This window comes from Aphis gossypii, chromosome 2 (assembly GCF_020184175.1).
Source record: "Aphis gossypii isolate Hap1 chromosome 2, ASM2018417v2, whole genome shotgun sequence".
In the NCBI taxonomy this organism is placed as follows: Eukaryota; Metazoa; Arthropoda; class Insecta; order Hemiptera; family Aphididae; genus Aphis; species Aphis gossypii.
In genome coordinates, this window is record NC_065531.1 from 58,888,950 (window position 1) to 58,914,070 (window position 25,121).

Sequence of the window (25,121 nt, forward strand, 5' to 3'; positions counted from 1 at the left end):
AAATCAATAAGAATCCAGAATGAAATATTATTATTTTCGTCAAAAATGTAATGGTAAAAAATAGCCAACGCTGACGACAGATGTTCACTGTATGTGAACGACATATCGATCAGACTCACTGTGCTGTTTCAGCTACAGTAGGTCATACAAACATAAGTAGGTATAACGAGTAGATGGTTAATGTTTTAATTAAATTAAAGCGAATGTGGCGTGAACGTAGGTTAAACTATTTTGAGTGAATACTGCTTAAAGTTATTGAACAAATAGGACGAGGTGGCAGTCCTATAGCTGGTATAAATAGCGTGGTCCTTTGATAATTACCAAGAATTTAAATTGATTAAAGTCAACCATATAAACAAATAAATCAAATAAATTAGATTAAAACGTAAAATATAATGTACTTGTACAATTTTGATACTAAGAGTTTTAATAAACCATAATTTAACGTTTGTATGATTGACTTTGTTTATTAGATATATTGGACTAGGATAACTTAATATTACTTAAACCATATGATTTTTGTAATTAATTATTATTATTATTATTATTATTATATTATATTTATTAGGTATGCAAAATTGTATATTTAAATCAGTAAATTTATATAGCAACTCGATAAGGATATCTTAAATTATAAATAAATAAATTAAAATAAATATATTATATATTATAATCGAATATTCTATCGAAATAAATAATCTAGACAAATATATATATTTTTAATATAACATACAGGATATAGGGATGTTAAAATCTATAAAACTTAATATGCTGCATTGCTTATAAAATCATTATAATTAAAACACGGAGACATGATATATTTTAAGTATATAAATGGATGGGATAATTTATAATAATGTTTAATATCTAAAATTGACCTTAACAAGTAAATATTTATTACTATTTTGTTATTGAATAATTATAAATTAATTATTGTTAATAATAATTGTGTCAATTGTCCTGAAATAAAAAATAATATACTTGGAGTATGCTTAAAATTGAATTGTTCATTAGGATGGCACATTCGTTTTTTTTTGTCCCGTTCTATTAATTGCTGTCCCTATATGATATCTATAAAAATTAAGTAAAAAAAATTCATTCCATTCGGAAAATTAAATAACAGGTGCTGTAAGAGCATTTCGAAGATTTATTATACACATTTATGCGTGCATAATTTTGCTTAATTTAGTTTATATTTTTAAAAAGGCTATTTCTAATGAGTATTTTTTTTATAGAAGAAAAAATTAAAATATCGAAAAATTGTTAACATTTTTTCGCTTAAAATAATTATTATATAAAAAATCGTTAACTAAAATATGTATTTTAAAATAACTTTGAAACAATAATTTTGTAAAAATTATGTATAACTCATAACGGTTTTTTGTATTTTGATCATAGACATTTTTCGAATTAATAGTTATTTAATTGGTTAGCTCGTTTATTTCGAATGCTTTATATATTTCGATTTGGAATTTGATCTTGGTCTAACTGATTTATTTTGAAAATAGATAAAACTCGTTGTCCGTAATATATTTTTATCATTACATTATGACGTTTATTATACATCGAACGTTGTTTGATACTAAATAGTTTTACATTGTGCGTAAATTAGTTAGTGGATAGAGTATATTTATATTTTATAAACCAAGATGTATTTAATCACTAAACAATTACTAATTGTTTGATCACTGTATGAAACGCCACGCATGTGGATTATTTTGTTACCACGGTATACCTGTACAAGAAGAACAACAACAAGAGCATCATACTATGACGTCAATGACGAATTTCATAAAAACAGTCGTATCTGTAAAATGTATTACATATTGTGTATTATTTTGTTTTCTTTCAACACTTTCGAAGTCCTCATTTGTAACGCGCCCTTACTTAATTGGATAGTTTGGAATTAATTCAGTGTAATTTTTTATGCAGTTAAATCTTTTATGTAAACTTACTCCTGAAAATAACGTATCGCGTGCACATTAAACCCGGACGTTTGACAAATGCGTGTTTTCGGGGATAAATGACTCTGTGCAGGAATATTGACCGTTTCTCTTATACTCGTATAATTTTTTCTTTTTTTTTTTTTTATTTACTCTGCTCAGTCGTATAAATACGTACGAGCAAAATAAAAAAAAAAGTTTTTATATTATGGATGGTATACCTAATGTAGCTGCAGGTATCGGTCAGATATCACATATCATACGCGATATGCGAATATAAAAATAAATAAATAAATAAAAATCCGGTCCGTTCACACATCCTACCGCCACGTGATATTACATCATCTATGTATAATTGTATATATATATAGTATTGTATTGATGTAGTTACCTTTATACATACGATTTGGGGGGAGGGGGTGAATTTTAATTAAAAACCCCTCGAGCCGATGTCCGCGTGCCGCGCGATTATACACACAACTATATATGATTGTGTTGTGCGTATACAGTATTTACGAGTATATTGTACACTGTCGAAATCAATCGACGCACGCGCGTACCCTTCGCCGTCCGCACAGGACCATCAAATTCCCAATAATTATTGTCTCCTCGTCCGCGCTTCGAACTTATGTGACCGTGTGCGCTGTGGCTGTTTTCCCTATTCAATAGTCTTCACTATATATAGTACCTGTACGCGTTTTCGCTGACAGTGTTTATACGTCTATATGTGTTTACGTGTGTTTGTGTGTGTGTGTGTGGGAGAGAAGGTGAGGTCATCGCACGCGTTGATGAATGATTTACTTGTACATAACGTAATTAATTCCCACCCCGTTGAACACGATTAGCATTCTGATAGAACCTAACTATAATACCTATACATATATATATGTATACGAATACATTGCTCGGTTACCACGAAACTAAAGCCAAAATACCGAACAACATTCCGTCGTCGTCGATAGGTACGTGCCCGTTTCTCTATTCATATTATTATATATATATATATATATATACCGATGTAGAAAATCGAAAACTATATATAACTATATCATTCATATTGTCGACCACCCATACTCAGCGGCTCCTTAGTATCGTTGGCAGATAAACACGTGATTATAATATATTATACGCTTTCCGATGAATCGTCATTGACTCGTCGGAGAGAGAAAGCTCAATGATCGAACACGCCATCTTAATCGTGAATTATATTATGCGCATTATAACAAATATCTACGTTATCGGCTGTGATGAGAAAAGGTTTTCCATCCGTACTGATTTCGAGACATTACAAATAATCAATCGTAAATACATCTCACAGAAATGTTTACTATATTGTTTATTTATTGTCACATCATACGATTAATTGCACTCTGTATGCAAACATCCATTACATAGACTTAACTTAAAAGCGCATACTTTGGTACGCCCTCGTGTTATTATATAGGCACCTGTTATAATATCATATTATAGAGCGTGGGTTTATTATAATATAACCGATAAGGACGTATACTCTAATGGTTACAATATAAAATTAATAATATAAATCCTGCGGTATTAAAATTAATTGAGGGTTAACTCTTCTTCCTTTTATTTTTTTGTTTATTATCTAACTCTTTAAAACGTCTAACACGAGGTTTGATAAATATTTATATCATTTCTTACGAGAACTAAAGTATTTAAGTATTTTTGGTTAATTCAGAATCCGTGATAGGTTAATTAGGTAAAATTATTAACGATCAAAATCAATAAAATATCATGTATACAGTCGTACACTGCAATACATTTATTACAACCAATATTCCCTAAAATTGTTTTCTATGCACATATATTAAATATAAGTGTATAACCCTGTAGTATTGTGTATAAAATATGAGTGGTCTTATTGAAACGAAAAAAAAACGTGTTCAAAATTGTTGATAATGCAACAAAGAAAAGGGCTTCCTTTCATCATTTAATTAACTCGGTTGAGTACACACACTTGACAATTTACGTAAGGAATGCGAATATATATCATATTATAGGTATGCTTATATATAGTGAGGAAATATTCTACAACATTTCAAAAATCCACTTAGAACATGTTCACGAGTACCTACTAATTACTTTATATTATTATTAGCGTTTGTAATAACTAGACTCATATTGTAGAAAGTAGAAAATGTGATTTCGAATCCAGTTTTCAGTTTCAAGTATACCTAACCTTTTGTTTGATACATAATATCATACATTGTATTATCACCATATAAGAATAAAAATATTATTGTACTTTCGGATGAATGCGTTTTCTCAAATCATATAATATATTAAAATACTGTTACGCGATGTAAAACGCGTTTTTTTTATTATAATCATTGTGTAAATAGCAAGTATATAATATAACATATAGTATATATAAGAAGTATATTTAGCAACTAGCGATGTATCAGTCATTATACTTGGGTGACGATATTATATTGTACTGCTAAGGTTACGCCAAGACGTTATTTTGCATGTATCTTTTATGCGTTTATAGTAAATATGCAAATGGTGCACTTGTAGCGGAGAAATTGAAATATCTTAGGCAATAATTTTATATTATATATACATACACGTTGTATAGGATTTGGGATTTCAACACCTCCGGAGAAAGCACGGAGTGCATGTATAATATATATATATATATATATATATTATATAGTACGTACAAAAGTACGTATAAGAACACTATTTGTGTGTGAATCGAATTCGATATAAAGTGTATATCTATCTGTTTGCCCCAGCACTGTTGAAGTGTGTGTCGTAGATTGGTAAATAATATTTACAATCGAGATTGTGTGCTCGGTTACTGAGATGGTTTTTTTTGTATATACATATATATTATTGGCTTTTATTTTTTTTTTCGAACCACGTGCCAGTTACGAATTTTACAGTGTTATAACGACCCTAAAATCACGACGAAATACAGCCATAACGGACGAATTGAAATCTAGATAATACACTTTACTCATCCGAGACAGTCTCGAACGAAAATATTTCATTTTCTGAAATATCATACGCACAAAACGATCGCACGCACTTGTCAGCCTTTAGTAGTATTTCTAATTACTCTGTATAAGATTTGACGACGAACGTCTGAAATTCTAAAATTTTTCTTCACAATGCACGCTAATGTAAAATATAATACATATTATATACCTACTTATAATTGGATTAGATATTTCTCTTTGTACTTTGTCCAAACATATACCTACGCTTTAACACGCATATAATCATGTCTATATAACAGTATAGTATATTTACAAATATCTCTTCTGGATGAATGGTTTTTGGTTTGAAAATAATTTTTTTTTTTTTTTTTAATTAAATAAATAAGTAAATTTCATTATTATGGCAAACTATTTATCTTCTTACTTATTAATTAATTAATTAAAATGCATCTGAATTTATATTATTTATACTTTTAAACTATAATATTTTTAAATATTTAACATTAAAATCGTAATGAAAATGCACGATGCATTGATACTGCTATTATACTAATAAACATTTGAAATACTTTGACTAGTCATATATGCATTTAATGTATTATATATTTATATTCTATTCGTATGTGTAAATAATGACATGATATTGTACAGTAAATATGTTTAAAGTCTACGTTTATTTAAATTGCAATTCTCTAAATAAACAGGAATTTACTTATGAAGTGTTTTGAACAGAGAACAGAGAACATTTTGTTTAAAAATATAAATTGATTTTCATCCTTTTGAAAAGTTCAAAGACCACAATTCAGTTGGGTTGTTTTTTAAAATCGACTTGTTGTTATGATTTCACTAAAATAATATTAATTTAATTAAAACTGGTATTTGAACTGTTTGATATGGTTTAGTTAACTGTTCTAATAAATATAATATTACTATATTATCAACGAAATTATATAAATACAAAAGAGTTATTCGTAACTCAACAATGTAAATTGATTTTATTTGTAATTAAATTGATATCCGTCATAGCCTTTGAAAAATTCCTCCAACTTCCTGAAACTCGTTTTAAATCAAAGCTTTTGAATTTTAACTTTGGATAATTAATTATTACAGTGGTGTCCGATCACTAAAAATATAAGTGCATACTACGAGTATATTAAATTTTACTTATGATATCGGATCCCATTATTTATGATCCATGTTGTATTATTATAACTATAGACATCCAACTATATTTATAGAATAAAATGTATACAATCACCTTTATAGTAATAAAATTCCTACGATAATATTACTTAAGTAGATATACAATTGCATAAAATATTAAATATAATTAATACAATATATTGTTTAGTATTGTTAAATTTAAATCATCAATACAGTTAATTTTAACAGGTTCGTAATTTTTTTTCACACAATACACATAATGGAGGTATTAACTATGTCTACCGTTAAAACTAAAAAAAAAAAACAAAAAAAAAGCCTCATCGTAAAACCTTTAAGCTATTCGATCTTCTCGAGTTTTGACTTTTTGAGTCTCAGTAATCAACAACATAACAACACGTCTGTGTACCTACGTTATTTAACGGTGTATTCCAGTATACGCGGCCTATAAACCAACACTCAATCCCAAAACGGTCGCGCTTAGTACAACGATTTTGTTTTATCTAAATTGTTTTATTTTAATATTCTCTCCACGCTGATCCTATAGTGTTTTATATAAGATATACATCAAATTTTAGTAATACTGTTAACATTATACACTTTTTACATTAAAACATCTTAACGATTTTATGTCCTACGATCCGCGAGAAAAGATACCGATATTTTAAATTTATTTCCTATGAGTACGAGGTACCCAATATACCTAATATTTAAGAAGATATTGAGCAGTTTCAACATTTTATCGGAATCATAAGGTTAATTAATATGGTGTTTCCTAAATAATTATAACATGAAAAGATAAACAAAATAGTTACATATCTTTGAAAAATGTTAGAATATTTGACTATTCAAAATAGTTCAAACTCATAATAACGTAGTAGACGTTTTATAAGTGATATAGTATTATAGTAGATATCACAATATAGATGCTTTTTCAATAACGAATTTCACCATGAAAATAATAAATGACGATTATTATTATGATTAAGATAAATTAAAACGTAGCCTGTTTATACAATTGTATAAATACAAACTATACAGATTATAGAAATTTCTTGATGCAGAAAATTTTTGAAAAGATAGGACCAAATGTAGATAAAGCTGATGAGTTATCTTAATTAAATGTATTATCAAAATATGACTAACACAAGTCTATTTGGAAATTTGTATGTGGTCTCCTAGAAATTGATGTCAAATGGGACCCGGAGCAAAATGGTTACGTTTCTCCTCCCCTACTGGACGGCCCTGAAGCGATATGCTTGTAGGCATGGTACATGTAACTCAATGACTAATGAGCAAATATTGTATGTTGTTATAATATTATATCATAGAACTGAAATACTACATTTCAATTATATGTATACAGAGGAACTAGCAAACGGTTTACTGAGAGATGAATTTGGGTTAATAATATGTAAACGCGGGGCGTATGTAATTCTACTAATACTGCGTTAAAACCACGAGATACTTCAGGACAGGGTGAGTTCATTACAATAAGTATGAAAATAATAATAATAAAAAGAATAACTCAGCAAGATCACGTTACGTGAAGTCAAATACAATTCAATAACTGCTGCGTGTTACAGAGTCTAACAAAAAATATACAATGTCGGCAATATATTTATACTGTATCAATTTCTTCGATGTATTTTGTCACGTTTTTGACTCATAAAAATATTATATTTGGAGCAGTCGTAATCGTAGAACCACCATTACTTAGTTTTTCCGCAACTACAACGATGACAGGGTTCAAATCGCGAAGAAAAACAAAAACGCCCAATCAAGATGAATATATCAAAATATATATGAACAAGCATCCAAATATTATACTTGGAGAACTATGAATTACGATAATAATGACAATTTGTGAAAAGTTTTTTTTTTTTGAAAACTAGTGTTCTTAAATCACATCAAGTTATCAAATTTATATTTAAAAAATTGTATAAAGTATATATCATAATATTATAAGATATAGTCGATACGTTTGTCTTATTTATCGTGATCGAAGAAAATGTACAATGCAAAACGTGTAACTTCGACGGAAAAAGTCATTGTAAACATGGTATATTGATAAAAAAAAATGTTTCGTAAAAATTCCACGTCTCTCTTTCCATCCTCGAAAAGTTAAAATAAAAATAAAGAAACATAATATAATATTTTATAAATAAAAAACCTTAAATTTACATACGCTTTTTATTCGGCTGGACCGCTACCGCGGCGGCGTGGAACACGCAGGTATATCATACGCGCGCACTTAATGTGTGGATACATGAAAAAAGAAATACTATTTGGGCGAATATGTGATGGGTGGGGCGAGGGTTAACATTTGGAAAGTGTGCCATAAGTATACGAATTCGGAATACAAATCTGCCAGTTTGAATACGTACAGTCGAGCGTTCGTTTTTTTCTGTTTATTTTCGTTTATACCTGCAAAAAAACAGTTACATTCGTTTGTCGCGTCCCAAAGGCACAGTTTCCACGCGCATAAAAATCCCGAATAAAAACTCCAACGAAGCTTTGCTGAGTGTAAAAAACTAAGAGAACGTCCGATCGTGTGCTGTGCAAAGAACGTAACGTTTTTCGCCATCTCATCTCTACTTTAGTGGCAAACACCATCACCGTATAAACTATTTATTGTATAACGCAATATTATGTATAATATATACGAAAAATATAATAACACACACGCCCACACACACATATATATATATATATACATGCATTATAGAAATAGAGCGTTTAAAACGTTTATAGCTTCAGAGCAAAAGTTTATGATATTGTTTGCGGTGCGTATATTATATTATTATCATACCTATAGTATAAGGGTATGTAAGTCGCGTGCGGATATTGCGACATCAGTCTGCACATATATAATGCACATAATATCGCGTATCTAAAAGATAATGAATAATATAAACTCTAAGCCGTATAGCTTTTTCTTGCCTCTATGAAGTATCTATTCATCGAATGTCCTGCAAACCGTGACATTAATTAGATATGTATAAAAGCTATTAACCACTGTAAACTTTCATATAGCGCAACATTACATCAGATATCGTTTTAACTCATTCAACAAATGTATCGGTCTTTATTTTCTGCCTCAGTTGGTCTCGATTGAAACACTTTTATACAGCCAATGGTCCACAATAGAGATATTTTTTGTGTTATTAACGTGTTCATTCATTTGTACAGCATTGTCGGACAATTTTTAGTACGATTTGTTTTCTGTCAAGCTCCCGAAGGTTAATATACAGCGTTCTGGTGCAAAAGAAGTGTATTTGCATAATATACATGAGCGAAATTCGTTTACAGGTTCTGGTTGATCGCTTACCGCTCCCGGCGAGTGGATGGTTTTTTCATTTCTATTTATTATACGCAATAAATTTAATATAAGCAATCGTGTATTCGTTATTCGTATACGATTATTCTGTACGAATGTTTTGCAAAACCTATAGGATTTGTTTTCAAATGCGGCACACTGTTTTTTCTTCCACCACACCGGAATCATATTCCTATTTGTTTGGGAAATTTCTCAGTATCTTGATCCCTATCTATACACTGATTTGATATTTCTAACTATAACGAATGATAGGCACTAGATTATGCATGCATTGTTCAATGGGTCTGTCGAAGATATAATCATGTCAGCTAAAGTAGAAAAGGGAATTTCGGATCGTTTTCTCCACTGCTTATATATATACCTATATTATACACGATCACTCACCTTAAGTCCTAGAATTCGAGTTTCAAGTGTTATAATTAAATGCAAAAGCAAAATGAAAAATGATCTTGAATGCGTATTGTTAAATCAAACGTTGTTTAATCGACGAAAAACTGACGCGAGACAATCGTCCAGGAATAATAAATATTCTTAATAATAGTCTTGTTTCCTAGTAGGAAACGTGTGGTTTAGTGAGTAGGTATTGTTAAAGCGGTATAGTGAACTTTCCGGAACGAGAACAATGCATGTGTACAGGCGAGTGATTCTATTGCGAAATGTTGCGTAGGTACATATTATTATTATAATAATATAGCCTGTAAGTACGCTCTACCACATTCGGAAATCGATTAGACACTCTTAATGCTTAGCCTAACTACTGAAAATATAGTAAAATAAATATTTTTTTACTTCTCTCGAATTGTCATTGTCAAAATAAAAGTCACGAAATAAAAATAAGTTTTTTATTTTTATTCAATAGATATTTAAATCCCTAAAATTCACGAATTCTTTTTCACAAACTTCATTATACAATATTACAATCTTTCTTCGAAGTTATTTTAACAGCAATTACAAAATTATCATTATTATTTATTACATACGCTATACACCATGTTATCGTAAGAATACTTAGGTACTAATATAACTCATCTATCTCGGGTGCGTGTATAAATCTCTAGTGGAAAATCGTTTCTTTGGAAAGATCTAAACTCGTGACCTGATGAGTGGCCAAAGGTTCGCGAGCGTGTTTAGCGTTTTTCGGGCAGTCGGTCGGAGGTGGATACCCTGTCGTCCGGGAAACGAAAATGGATGAGCGTACGGACGTAAGCATAATTGTAGTCGAAGTAGTAGTGTGGTAGTAGTAGTGTTACAAGCGCAGACGAAACGGACGAAAAAACAACAACAACATGCTCAGAAACGATGTTAAGTTGCAACAGAAGAGGGGAGCCAAGAGATAATCAACGAGCTGGCTGCTAACCTCCATCCCCATCCTTTCAAACAGTTTGAAAACGGCTACAAAAATGATGATGATAAATGATGACACGCTCGCAGTAAGACTTTGGTGTAAAAAAGGAACACGACCATTTCTCGGTTACAACGGAATATATTTAGGAAGGGAATGAGTGAGATGATGGACGTTTCCTGGAAAATTGATAAATCATAATATCATTATATCGTGAATTTATTTTCATTTTTTCACATTCGGAAGACTACTAAAGTTTTAACGGTTGTGACCACTGTTTAAGTTTAATAACAGGTCAGTGACTAAATGCATTCACGTGGCATAGATATACATATTATAACGTAAAGTTAAAGGAATGATACCTATCTATTACATTTGGGCTTGAAAATTAGCACTCACCGAGGTAATTTATTCTGCATTACAGATGGTATTATTTGACATGACGAAGACGTTTGAATGATTGGTAGTCACTTAACAGTTGTTTTATTCATTTTAAAAAGGAATGGCATCTAAAACTAAAATATTAGAGTTTAATTTTTGTTTGAATTTCGAGGAAATGGAAAACAAAATAAGCGGTATTAGCATTGAGGATTAAGATCAATAACTTATTAACTTTCCAGTACATACTCACTATTTAACCCGTTCAGTGGAGCTAAATATATTTTCGAAGAAATAAACAATAATAATAATAATATTACCAATTAGTGCCATCGTGAATATAATTATTATAAAATATTGTTGATTTTTTTAAAATATGTGTATGATAAAAATCAGTGTTCAGTAGTAGATGGGTAACGTTTACTCACATAATATAACGTTCGCTTTTAAATATTGCGAATCTAAAGCCGTTAGAAAATAAAAACTCCAACTTCGAGATGCTCGCGCCCTGTACAATGCACCCCTTATCACGTCTAGATTTAAATGTACCAATTTTGGACCGTTTAACTTTCTTCAAAACTGCGCGTTTGTTATTTGTTAGCATTCCCGGATATACTGCGTAAATAAATAATTATACAGTGACTGCAATTGTACATGTGTGCATTATATACTCTGACGGCAAGGGTCGTTAGAAGGGTATATATGTGGGTGTATGTGTGTGCGAGAGTGTGTGTAAGCGCGAGTGCATGTGTTTGTGTGCGGGTGATTGTGTACTCGCGTTGTCCCTCTCAATATTAATGTTCATTAAAACTTTGTCGGTCGGTCCGCCGCGACGATACTACGACGACGATGACTCTACCGGGATGTTGCTTTTAATTAGGAAAACGCCATTAATATTATTATCTCGGCGGGACGACCGATACACTGTGCTGGAATGGCCCGAGCTGTTGAAAAAAAGTAAGCGAAAAACACAAAACTGCGCTGCTTGTGTGTAAAATGTTGATATAAGGTCTCACGCGCAATCCTTTTGACGCGGTTCGTTAATGAGTGATAACGTTTGACACGGTGTGGCGCGCACGCGTGCATTATACGGGACGACGGCAAACAGCACGACCTTTGTGCGAGGGCGAAGCCCGGCCCCTGTACTTGTCATAATAAAATAAATTACACCGCCGGGAACCTCGGCAAGAGCTCTCGCCCGTGTCCGGGTTCTTTGGTAAACGAAGCATTGCCGTACCCTCGCGAGCTTGGATCTTAAGTCGTGTCATGTTGTTCAAAGGCGTTCGACACCAGTGGGGTCGTGTCGATAGCGCGAAGAACAGCGTTTCTTAGCGTGAAAATGCACCCGTAATATTGTTTACAAGTTTTGGCCCTGAATTAGCATATAATATTCCGTTTGCAAGGATTTTATTGTAATATGCGTTTTCTTTACACTAAAATATTTTTCCAAAACATTACTATTATTCTATCGTCTTGTTTATAATTTTGGATCATTTACATAGGTTCTATACAATTTGGTTTAATCAAAGTTGGTATGAATAATAAATTTAACAAAACGGATGCAAATGCAAGTAAAAAAAAAAAAGAAATACATTTTATTTTACACTGTATAATAGATAATTGGTTGATTCGAAAATAAAATTTCACTGTAAATAATAAACTGACGTGTAAGTCCTCTTCGCGTAAACTCTAGTTAAATCATTCTACTCAGTCAGTATGTAATATAGGGACCATTATATCCTATTTTGTATGAGGAGACCGGATGGTCTATTGTTGTTATTCCTTGAATTCCGGCCGTGTACAATATTCCTAGCTATATCCTAACACGAGTTCGATATTTGTTTTAGTTATGTACATGACATTGTACATTATACATATTATCATAAAGGTACTATAATTTAGTAGGTAGGTAAATAGTAGGTACTACAGCAGTTTGAAATGCACTATATATTACTTTCTAGTGTCAGTTATTTCAAGTCGTAATAATAATATGTTATTACTGAAGTTCAGTATTATTATTTTAGTTGATCAGGGTAAGAATTATCAAATTACGAATATTTTATGTAAATTTACGTATACCATTCACTAAATATTGATTCCTTGTCCATATTATGTTTTGATTAACGAGCAAAATGTGAAATAAAAAAATAAAATGTATAGTTTGCTAATATTTTGGATCTCTTATTATGAATTTATATATCACTGGAAATAAATAATATTATGGGTAATAATTTTATTTTGTACTTTAATTAATGGAAAAACCAAAATAATCTTTATAAAATAACATTCTAATTTGAAATAGATATATTTAGTAGTTCGATTTTCAGATCCAGCATTTGTGCACCAGCAACCACTGTAGTGACTGCACAAACTACATCCAAATATACGATTAAATGCGTTTCATGTACAATTGACAAATGAGACGAAATAATATATTTCAAATTTTATAGTAAATACAGTTTTCAATAATAAAAATTAGTTTAGAAGTTAACATGTCTTACTACAAATAAACTATGATATATTATAATTAAGATTACAAACTACAAAGACAAAACATATTTTAAAATATGAATATACGCGTTGCTTTAATTAAATTATAATCGAACAATAAATACTTAAAGAATTATGTTAATGTTGTATAATAAACTACGAGATTTTTCGTATAAATTTAAAGTTATAATTTATGTACATAAAATAAAATATGGATACTATTACACATCATTTATGACCTTAACTTTCACGTTCATAATGTTATTTATGTAACGGTTAAAAGATAATAACTTCATATAAATGCATTTAAATAGTATAAAATAATATTTGTGCTAACATTATTATTCTTATAAAAGCAAAATATTTTATAATATTACGCCGCTATAAATTGATCAAAAACAAATCAAAGAGTTTTGTTTAATGCTGGAGAGGTGGGTTACGTCTAATAATTTTAACCGTATAGATAATCACAACGTGTGAATGACAGGAGAGTGACTTTAACAGTAAATCCCACTCGTGCAAGATGAGATTTAATCATTGCAACTTTTTAAAACTGCATCTGACCGAATAACGCATAAAATAGTAATTAGGGCGTAGATTTGTATGTGTTGTTACATAAAAAATACGTATTAAAAATATTAACAAAGTATTTTTATTTAACACTAATTTTCAAAAATTTGAATCATATAAAAAAGAAAAGTATTAAATATAAAATTAAACAAAACAGAACAATCGGACTACTATAGAGAAATAGATTGTATAACAGGTAATATTATGGTGATATCAAAAATCGTTGATTTGTTTTATCTTATTTCTTACGATATTCTATATTGGGATTTAAAATAGAATAGATGTTTTAGTCCTGCAGAATAATTATTGTCAATATTTTTGTGATTAAGTTCATACAAACTAAGAAATAAGAAATAAAAAATAAACTTATTCATGAAATCTTTATAAATGTACTAAACTGTAGTTCAAAATATGTTATGGTGAATACGTTTTATTTTATTTATGGTGTCATGAAATGTGCTAATTTTTAGGTTAGGTAAGAATTAAAAAATCTAAATTTAATTGTATTATATGAAAATCCACTCAATAAATCAATAGTTAAATAAAGTTGTTTTACCACAGCTGTAGACTATTTTAAAAAATTTCGGTTTGCATAGTTCGATCCCGCATTTTCAACCGCTAGAAATTATGCTTATTATATTATAAGCTGTATTGTTTTTAGCAAAATCGTGGAATTCAAAATTAAAATATAATTTTTTTTGTTGAAGATTTGTAACGGTCTTTACTATTTTGTTTTGACACTATTGGCTATTTAGAAATTAAAACACATCATGACGTCCATAAAACGTGTATTTAATAAATATACTTTTGTTAATTATTTTTTTTTTCATAATACAATATAATATAATGTTATTATTATTTCATGCCAAACAAAAAAAAAAAAAATGTTCGCTAGGGGACGGACATTCGGTGATACTAATATCTCTTTTTATTCCCTATAACTACAGTACAATAGTGATAAATCACTGACGGATATAAAATATAAAATTAGATCATAAATTGGACAGCGCACCATTAAGAGCAGTACCGTTGTGTCCAAAAGCAATTAAAGTTTTTATTTGTTTTTTATTTTATTAATTATTTTTGCAGTTTAATTATTGATGGATTTTTTTCTGTCAACCAACGAACAAACTGCAAGTCCAACCAAATAATTAAAGTCATTAATTAGGTTATCGTGAATTATGCGAAATGATTTTTTTTGTATGTTTTTTTTTTTTTTTTGAAAAAGACATTTTTATCAAAACGAAACGAAATTAAACAAATTGCACAACTTCTATACACTACTGCTTTTCACAGTCAAAATGAATTGCTCGAGCTAAGCTTAAATATGTATGTATATATATTATATATATACATATAACCAAGAAACTTTTTATTAATACATCAAATTGTATAATCCAAAGAAAATCAGAAAAAAAATCAGAAAATAAATAAAGACAAATGCTTTTACTGTGATTGGAATAAATAGAATGTTGCATGTTAGACACACAAAAAAATCGTCTTTAATTATTACGGTTGTTCGAAAATTTGTTTAATGATATACGTTTTTTTTTCCATTTATTTCATTTTATTTCTCTTTTCGCTATAACAAGTACTGCAGCTCTATTATGAAGAGACAATTATTGTTTATAAAATAATAGCAACGAGTTATTTCAAACAGAACAACGAGCATTTTTCTGTTACTGAATTTGCAAACGGCCTCGTCCTATCAACATCGTTTTACTCGATAAAAAAAAGAAATATTAATAAAATAAATGATAATTTTTTTAATGAAATAACATTATCTATGTACAAATATAATTATTATATTGGTATGTTCAAGATTTCCATTTACCACATGTCATTATACGGCGCCGGTCTGAGCTGATATATCTCTGCTTTATTAGGTACATTCTATAATCATAAACCTAATAAATCATAATATATTTGTATAGTGTGGATATAAAATAGGATATTTAACATGATAAAATATTTTAGTTAATTTCACTGTATTGTAAGTTACATAAATTTATTTTTTAATTACTATATTACTCGTATATCCTGGTACGTACAATGAGAAAATGTATAATGTAATTAATTAATAATATATAAATAAATATTTCATAAATCATTTTAAAAATTATTAGTTTTTCGCATAAAAAATGCGGTGGTTAATATATCGCGTATCTATTTGGCTTGAAATTATTTGTTTTTTATTTCACCACATTACTGGATACTGATTTTTAGTTTTGTTAAAAAAAAAATATATATTATGATTTTTATGTCAGAATTTTTAATTTATATTTTACGATGTACCCAAATAATAATTGTTTATCGTTAGCACGTCATGAAGCATTCATTAAAATATTATATTTTTATTATAATTGATGTTTGTTTTGATAAATCACAGATATTCAAATTAACTCTTCTATGATGCATACAATTAATTCTTTAAGTTACAAAATTCACACAAATTTATGCAGTTGTACTAACAGCAATGTACCTCATATTATATGCTACTACTTTATTATTGAAATCTATACAGTGGAGTTATTTTTTCGCCGTCAGAATTTATCGGCTGTTGAGAGTAAAAATTAGCCGAATCACTTTGGACCATAGTCGTTAGAAATAACGACTAATTCCTAACCAGTAGGGGAATAGAATAGCATTTTTGGAGCGATGGAATTCCTAAACCACCCACGATTGATAAATATACACTCCCTCGTTGAGCAGCTACCGCGAACCACCAATTCTGCAAATATTGTCATTATTGTTGTTGAACAATAAGGTACATGTTGTTATAAATGGTAAATCCATAACAATATTTGTGTATAACATTATAATACGACAACGGACTCGACTGCATTGTGTTTTTCCGTCCGGCCGATCGGACGCAAATACACTATTACCGAAAAATCGTCAAACGCCATCGGATATTTCGGAAATAGTTGTACAGATTATCCCGAGAATCCGCGCGGTCGTTTGTGTAATATTCGCCCGTTCTATAAGCACCGAATTTCCCGCATAATTCTACCGCATTCCGGGATGCGACGAACGAGTAATAATAATAATAATAATAATAATAATAATAATAATAAATTAATAATAGTAATGGCGGTGATGATGATGATGATGATGATAATAATAATAATAATATTATTATTATAAATTTATAACGGCAATAAACCGATATCGCGATTCATGGCAATAAATGCATCCAATAATAATAATAATAATATGTGGCTGCATAAATACGGCGTTCGACAGAAATACTCTATTTGACTATAATTATTGTTTCGTTGTATTATTATATTGTTGTTATTCATCCCTGTACGAGACGTGCATTAATAAACAACTTACGGTGAACAGCACATGACAGTATGATTTATTTCCACATGCTTATATGACCGTGCCTTCGGTTTGTAGTAAATCAATGTATAGTTTAATGACAGAGGGGACTGGGGAGTTACTATATAATGAGTATAAGTTAAAATGTTCGATTTGTTAATGAGTGATGATACAATGTTATAAATTATCGAGTATAAATCGTAAAATACCTGTCTTTGGATTCATGAAATGTTGAAAAGGAGTAAAGTATAACTACTACAGATATATTATCGTATGCCTACGTATTCTCGAATGGTCGGTATTCACGTTGACGTGTTAAATTAAAAAATAATAATTAATACATAAATTAATTAATTTTTTTTAACTCTGAATGGATTGAATTCTGAAAAATTCATATTACTTCTTATTATTGTCGATAATGCGTTGTGTGCAATGATATATCAAAAAAAAAAAAATCCGTTTTAACGTCTAAATGTTATAAACATTTTAAATCGTTATTAACGTAGAACATAAGTTACCTATATTCTATAATACAGGTAACGCTCGAAGCTAATGTTCGAAAATGTTATAATATCACAATATATAATGTGTATAATATTATGCTACATTATGCATTATTATTCATCAATTTAACGTCAACATAACATTGAATAATGCACACGCCGAAACAACAATATGCTAATAATAATAACAATAATATTATTATTATTATTATACAATAACGATATAATACAACGTATGGTTTATTATTGTTTTAGAATTCGGCAAGAAAAGAACGGAGGCGCGTGGTGCCCAAAAGCGCAAATTAGCAGTGAAGTCAGAGAGTATCTGGAGATCGACTTGGATGAAGACCACCTGGTCACGTGGACTGAAACACAAGGCCGGTGGGGAAATGGCCAGGGGCAGGAGTACACCGAGGCATTCACCGTCGAGTATTGGAGAAAGTCCATTGGCCGATGGGTGGAATACAAAGACTCAAAAGAATGCAGGGTACGTATACTATGATGTGTGAAAATACTCTCAATATTATAATATTAATACAAATATAATATTTTGTATTAAAATATAATATTATACATTTGCTTGTGTATTAGATAATTTTATTGAAAACAAATTACGAGAAAAATTAAGTGTTCATAATAATAACATAGTAATATTATCATAAAATGTATAAGAATAAATATTAATATAAGGTATTGAAAATAATGAGAATGACCATAAATATAGTTTTTTTTTTTAAGGAGAAAATTAGATAACTAATCAGTGGCGGGTAGAAAAATATCATAAAAAAGTGATTTTTCTAATTTACTTTCACTCACTGTGTAAAATCAGTGATTATGTTTAAATAAATCTTGTAATTTTTGTTCTGCTAATATTATAGTAGATACTGCAGTGTCCGTCGCAATTTTTAAGAAATCGGATGAATCTAATTTATAATAATTATAACACATCTGTTAAATTATATCAATAATAAACAATTTTAATTAAAAAAAAAGAAACAATTTAATAAAAAAATGTAATTTATTAAGCATTTAAAAATGTTGTCATAATTTAAATTACAATTTTTTGAGTTACTATAATATTGCGTAAATACAATGATTAAAAATTATATAATTTATATATTACGACAAATTTTCGTGAAATTTTTTTTATAATACATGCTTAAGGCTATATTAGGTTAATTGGTTAGTTTAAGAATTTTAGGAGGATTTAATATAGTTTTTCGGGTCTTGAATTTTGTTTTAAGACTTAAGACTTAAGAGAAATAACACATTTCTATTTTCAAGTTTCCCCGATCATAAACTTATCCGACTAGTTTGTAGTAAATTTCTAGAAGTTTTCCTTCTGCCCTTCAGTATACCTTTTGTCAGTACTGTGAATGTCATATTTGACGAATATTCTGAAATTGGTTACTGCAATATAAGTTTTAAGCTTCTATTTACTATATCCAAGTTCTGTATTTATTTAAGAACATTTATCCCTGAGTTTAATTTCATACCAACGTTTAAAATTTTCTTCAAAAAAAAAAAAAAAAAATAGTATAAAAACTTTGCGTGTTACTTAAAGAGAAAATTTTAAAGTTTTGAATTTCTCATTGAAATAAAACACAATTCATATTTAATTTAATCTAATATTTTAATTATAGATCCGTTTTTATAACTTTGATTTTAAATTTCTAACTGATAATTTTATTAAAATTAATGTAGTTATTAATAAATAATTTTGTTTATCATATAATCCTAATTAGGATATTTAGGTACAACTTTTTTCTTTCTATTTAACAACTTAAGCTACAAAACGGGTTTAAAAAAAAAACTCAATAACAATCTTGAAATTTTTTAAAGAATCAATACTGTTGTTTTTAATATGTTTAATAATATGTAAAATTATTGTGTTATTGTGTTCTACAGCAAAAGCTAATGTAAACACTCTATAAAAATTATAGATCATTTATCATTCGAAATATGTTTCTAAAACAGTATAACTTAACATTTATCATTAATTATTGTAGTAATATTATAATATTATGTACTGCGCATTTATAAAATTGCTATTTTATATTTGATTTCAGGTATTACCGGGCAATGTAAATACTTATTTGTCAGTCAATCAAGAGTTGGAACTGCCATTTGTGGCGAGTAGAATACGTTTCGTGCCTTTTAGCACACATCCAAGAACCGTCTGCATGCGTGTGGAAATCTATGGGTGTCCTTGGGAACGTGAGTACATTTATTTTCTATTACAAGTAATATAATATAACGTTAATCCCAAAAGGGTTAAAATATTTGGCGATTATGTCAAAAAGAAGATTGAGTACTCATTACATTAACTTAACCCCCTAAGGGCATTTTATATATACTGCTCGCCGTACGACCACGGTTAAGGTTAGGTCTCTCCTAAAACAATATATTAAAAATAGTTTGGACCTTAACGATGTTGTTACTTATAATATATATACACACTATGGTTGATTGTTCCAAAATGTACAGTTCAGAATAAATAAATGTTTGTGTACCGTGGTGTATGTATAGTTTTACTACATCCGTATAAAACTCAAAGGATGTGTTGGTGTTATCCATTATATTTTTCAGTTAAATGAAAATGTGCGAATATACTTTTGACTTCGATACATCAATGTCATGTCATAGCAACGAAATTTTCCGGCATAGTTAGAGTAGTGATCTTCTTTGCCTTCTCGCATTTCAGTGATATTAAAATATAATGATATAATATTATAAACAACGTGTGAGGCGGAATTATTAACGGTATAAGTGCCTACTATACATAGTTAGATATCACTAATGACGTTGTGAAATTTTATATTCCTATCACATTATAAAGGCTATAATAATTAATAACAGTTCAGACTGCTCGGTATCATATGACGCGATGTTAGATACGTGTAATATAACGAACGGATAATAAGGGATTGTAAATAATAATAACAGCAATACTAAAATAACTCATACATTTTGTTTTTCACTAATTATCAACAACACTTAGTTTATTATAAACGTTATTATTTTCAAATTTATTCACACGCGATTATATTATGACCTCTAATCACGTCACTAATCACTGTACAGTTAACTTCACCTTCAGACCGGAAATCCAATCCCTTTACCGTGTACTCGATTCTTGCTCAATATCCGTTATTTATGGCTATAACTATGTACAGGTGTCTTGTATCTACATAACGTATAACATTAACTCGTATGACGCTCGGCCGTGTTCCTTTTACGCAATTTCCTTCCATTGTCCGGAAATGCACGTATTACAAACAATGTAGCCATTATTATTAATACTGTAGCATGTTCAATATACATTTAGATTGAAACCTTGTGCGTGAAACGTTTTCGATCTAATACTCTAATCTCTATTAAATTAAACAATATAGTGGGTATTAAGCTGAAACTTTCGATTCGCTCGTACGGAGGAAATCGACGCAACGGTCCAGATAGTGAATCGTCACAGCCGGGTTTTTTGTTTATCGTTCTAGGTATGGGAGTGTATGTAAGAAAATCTAAAAAAAAGTCCAAATGGCTTTTTTTTTAACGAAGTGTAGTTTGAACGACATAAAAAAAAATAATTCTACTGCAGTCGACAGTATATACTGCGCTGTCCGGTGGCTGGTGTACTTTTAACGAGGTAATTTTTTAACGCTTCCGCACAAAATCACGTTCTCTGCAGCTTTTCTAAAGGCCGAGCGTGTTTCTCTTACGCCGATAATATGCTTTTACCGAGCATTCATCGCGTCTTTATATACAACAAAGCTATGTATATATAGTCACTCCGTGTGGCGTATGCGTACTATATACATGTAATATAATATAAAGGTCTATACTACTACCCGTGTACGGCTGCTGTTGCAGAAGCAGTTAGCGTTGTTAACGTCTGCAGTGCAGGACACCGCGAAAGCCGACTAAGAGGAATAGCGTGTCGCGCGTGGCGCGGTGGAACTGACACAAGAATACGGGGAAGTGTAGAAAGGGTTTTGTCAAAGGCCGTCTCGTAATACGGAATATTTGAGGCGATATAGTGAATAATATTCATAAACGTTTTCGCTACAACTGTGTAGCTGGCGTGAGCGCTCGCACGCACACACACGCGATCGGCTTGTATAATATATACATATAAATATATAAACACACACCAACCGTTGACTAATGGAGCCTTTGAACGGACATTCGCATATAATAGGCAACGGTTCCGCCTTCCGTCATCGTCGTCCCGCGGTGCTTCCGCAACACCACACCGCCTCGCAACCGCCTCGTCGTCGACCGCCACCGTAAATACGAAATATCACCGCTTTCGACCTTTAATATGGTTTATACGTAATGTGACATGGGTATACCGTACCGTCGACGTCATCGTTTTTGTGCGTAACGTCCGTTGACCAATTATTTATTTTACTGTATTTTATATAATATATTGTATACATTTATGGTTGTGCGTGTGTGTATATATATATTTTTTTCAATTGATCTCTATAATGAATACGGATGCAAAAGCCCAAGCAGAGGATAGCAAAAAAAAAAAATCTCATCCGTTTATCATATAATATCAGTTAGACTATTATTCCATACCCGCAGCTTCCTGGTACGCACAATAATATTTTAATATATTATAATATGTAAATAAATTTTTTCCCAGAAATTTGTGAGTGTGGAGGGGGTTGCAGCTGTTGCACTTAGTGTAGATAATATATTTTATCGAATGTTCCTCAGCTTTTCATTATCAACGCTGGGCAACGCTATGACGCACGTGCTCAACAAATGCTTACAATATCCATTTAAAAGTTCAATCCGCAAAAAATATTTGCCCGATAGGAAAAATACTTTATTAGCAAATATTTACTACGGCATCATTATTATCACAACCAAAAACTTGTGTGTATACGTCCAACAATAAATTCGAAACTTATAAGTTATAACAAGGTATATCATTACCATATTTAAAGACTGTAATTTGAGTGTTAAAGTACTTTAGAGTGCACAAAAGTCTGCTTATTACTGACAAAGTTTACTGACTCAAAATAAAAGACAACTGCTTGTTATAAAGTTATTTATACTCTAACACTTTTTTTTCATTTATTCCAATGAAACAAATTGTACCAATGAAACTTTAGTTTTGAATGTACCTCCACTAGTAATTAAATATGTGTATATATATATATTATATTATATATGTGTATAAAACAGATAAATTTAAGGTAAAAAAATTATTATGCACACGAGAAAATTTTTTTTTAAACATTAAACTCAAAAATATTTAACTAGTTTTTCGAGATTAATGTTTAATTTTATTAGATTAATTATAGTTGACAGTTCCAGTTAACGAGTACTTGTATTATACTGAATTTATAGCTATAAATCTATTTTAATTTATTTCGATTTCCTTTCTCAAGAATTATAATGCGATGTTTTTGATGAAAAAAATACACACTATCAAATCTACATACTGTTTTATGACATACTAATGTGATAATATAGTATCTATCTTATTAAAGTATTAAGCTAACTTTAAAAATCCACTAGATTATTTTTTAAATTATCTGATGTTAAATTTTAATCATTGTGAAGTATATTACTCAATTAATATATGTGTATTTTTTTAATGCTGATTGTATTTACTTATATATTATATTATATAACTGTCGTGTCATGGTGAAAGTTACTAATTAGAATACTCTATACTTTTTCTGTTAATTAAATTAACATAATTGACTAAATGTGTTGAGCTTAATAGTAGTATAAATATGGGGCGTCTGGCTCCATTTTTCAGCGGAGATGAAAAAAGTTTGAGGGGGTATGGTCCCCTTGCAGTGTAAGAAATTCCCGCTGTAAAATGGAGCCAGACGCCCCATGGTTTTTCTAACCATTTCTTAGTATAAATATGGGGCGTCTGGCTCCATTTTTCAGCGGAGATGAAAAAAGTTTGAGGAGGTATTGTCCCCTTGCAGTGTAAGAAATTCCCGCTGTAAAATGGAGTCAGACGCCCCACGTTGTTTCAGGCAAACCATGAGGCGTTTGGCTCCATTTTTATAGGGACACAAAAAATGTTTAAAGCGGAATGTCCTTCTTTCAGTATAAAAAATCTCCCTATTACTTTTACTGAAAATAAAACATGATTAGTTATTAGTTAAACGAATCATTTTCGTTTAAATTTCTGAAATAAATAAAATCATTTTTTTATTATCATTTTGTTTATTTATTTTAAATTAATTAATAGTATTTAACATCAAGTATTTTAAATAAATCAGTTTTTTAATATTATTCACACTAGTTTTCTTACTTCTCTAGTAAAAGGTACATATTCAACAATGCGATCATGAATTAATAAACAATAAGCAGTTACACCTGTAAGAGATTCCGATGCTTCAATTTCCAATTGTACATCTACTGATGATGCTGTAGCCGAATCGTTCTGTTTTGAAGTATCGATAACTACAATTGGTGCGTTCGATAGAAAAGTAGAGGGACTTAATAAGGGGTTTCGTATATTTTTTTCATAGTACGATTCTTGAAACGATGTATACATATCATATAATAAGGTGAAATTATTTTTCGTAAAATCTAAATTCAAATTATCATATGGATAAGCTATTGAGTTAAGAAATACTTTAACGTTTGTCATATTACAGTGATCAAATATACTACAATCTTTTTCTAACGAATTTTTACGTCCTTTTTGTAATCCAATTATGATAAATCGTGGTTTTTCTAATTTTGATGCTGTCTTCAAGTTCCACACTACTTTTTTTGTGGTTCCGAGTTCAGGATATTCAAAAGTTTCAAAAGATCTGAACGGGATAAACAAACTTTTTTCTTTTTCAATAAGTTTTAATAATTTTAACCTTTCTTCATCATCAACAGTAATATGTGGAACCTTCCAAACTATTTTATTCAAATCAACTTTTCCAGAATTTGTACTTGCACTGGTTATTACCTTTAGAGCGTTTAAATCGTTATGACATCGAGTTAATATTAGTTCTAATCTAGAATTAACTAATATCTTTTTAAAGTCTTCAAATAGACCTAACCAATATTTCAACGGAATGCATGCACTAAATTCTCCATTATTATTTGCTGGGTTTGAACTAT

The 25,121-nt window shown here is 29.9% G+C and overlaps 1 protein-coding gene across 2 annotated transcripts in view; it reads left to right on the plus strand.

Annotated features, from left to right (window-relative positions):
* Positions 1 to 25,121, plus strand: part of LOC114129939 (discoidin domain-containing receptor 2-like) — a 218,974-nt gene that overhangs the window by 139,336 nt on the left and 54,517 nt on the right. For both annotated transcript variants that reach the window (XM_050202033.1, XM_050202034.1), the window contains exons 5-6: positions 18,276 to 18,507; positions 20,090 to 20,237. In XM_050202033.1, coding sequence (XP_050057990.1) covers positions 18,276 to 18,507; positions 20,090 to 20,237 — 380 coding nt within the window. The remainder of the gene's footprint in view (positions 1 to 18,275; positions 18,508 to 20,089; positions 20,238 to 25,121) is intronic.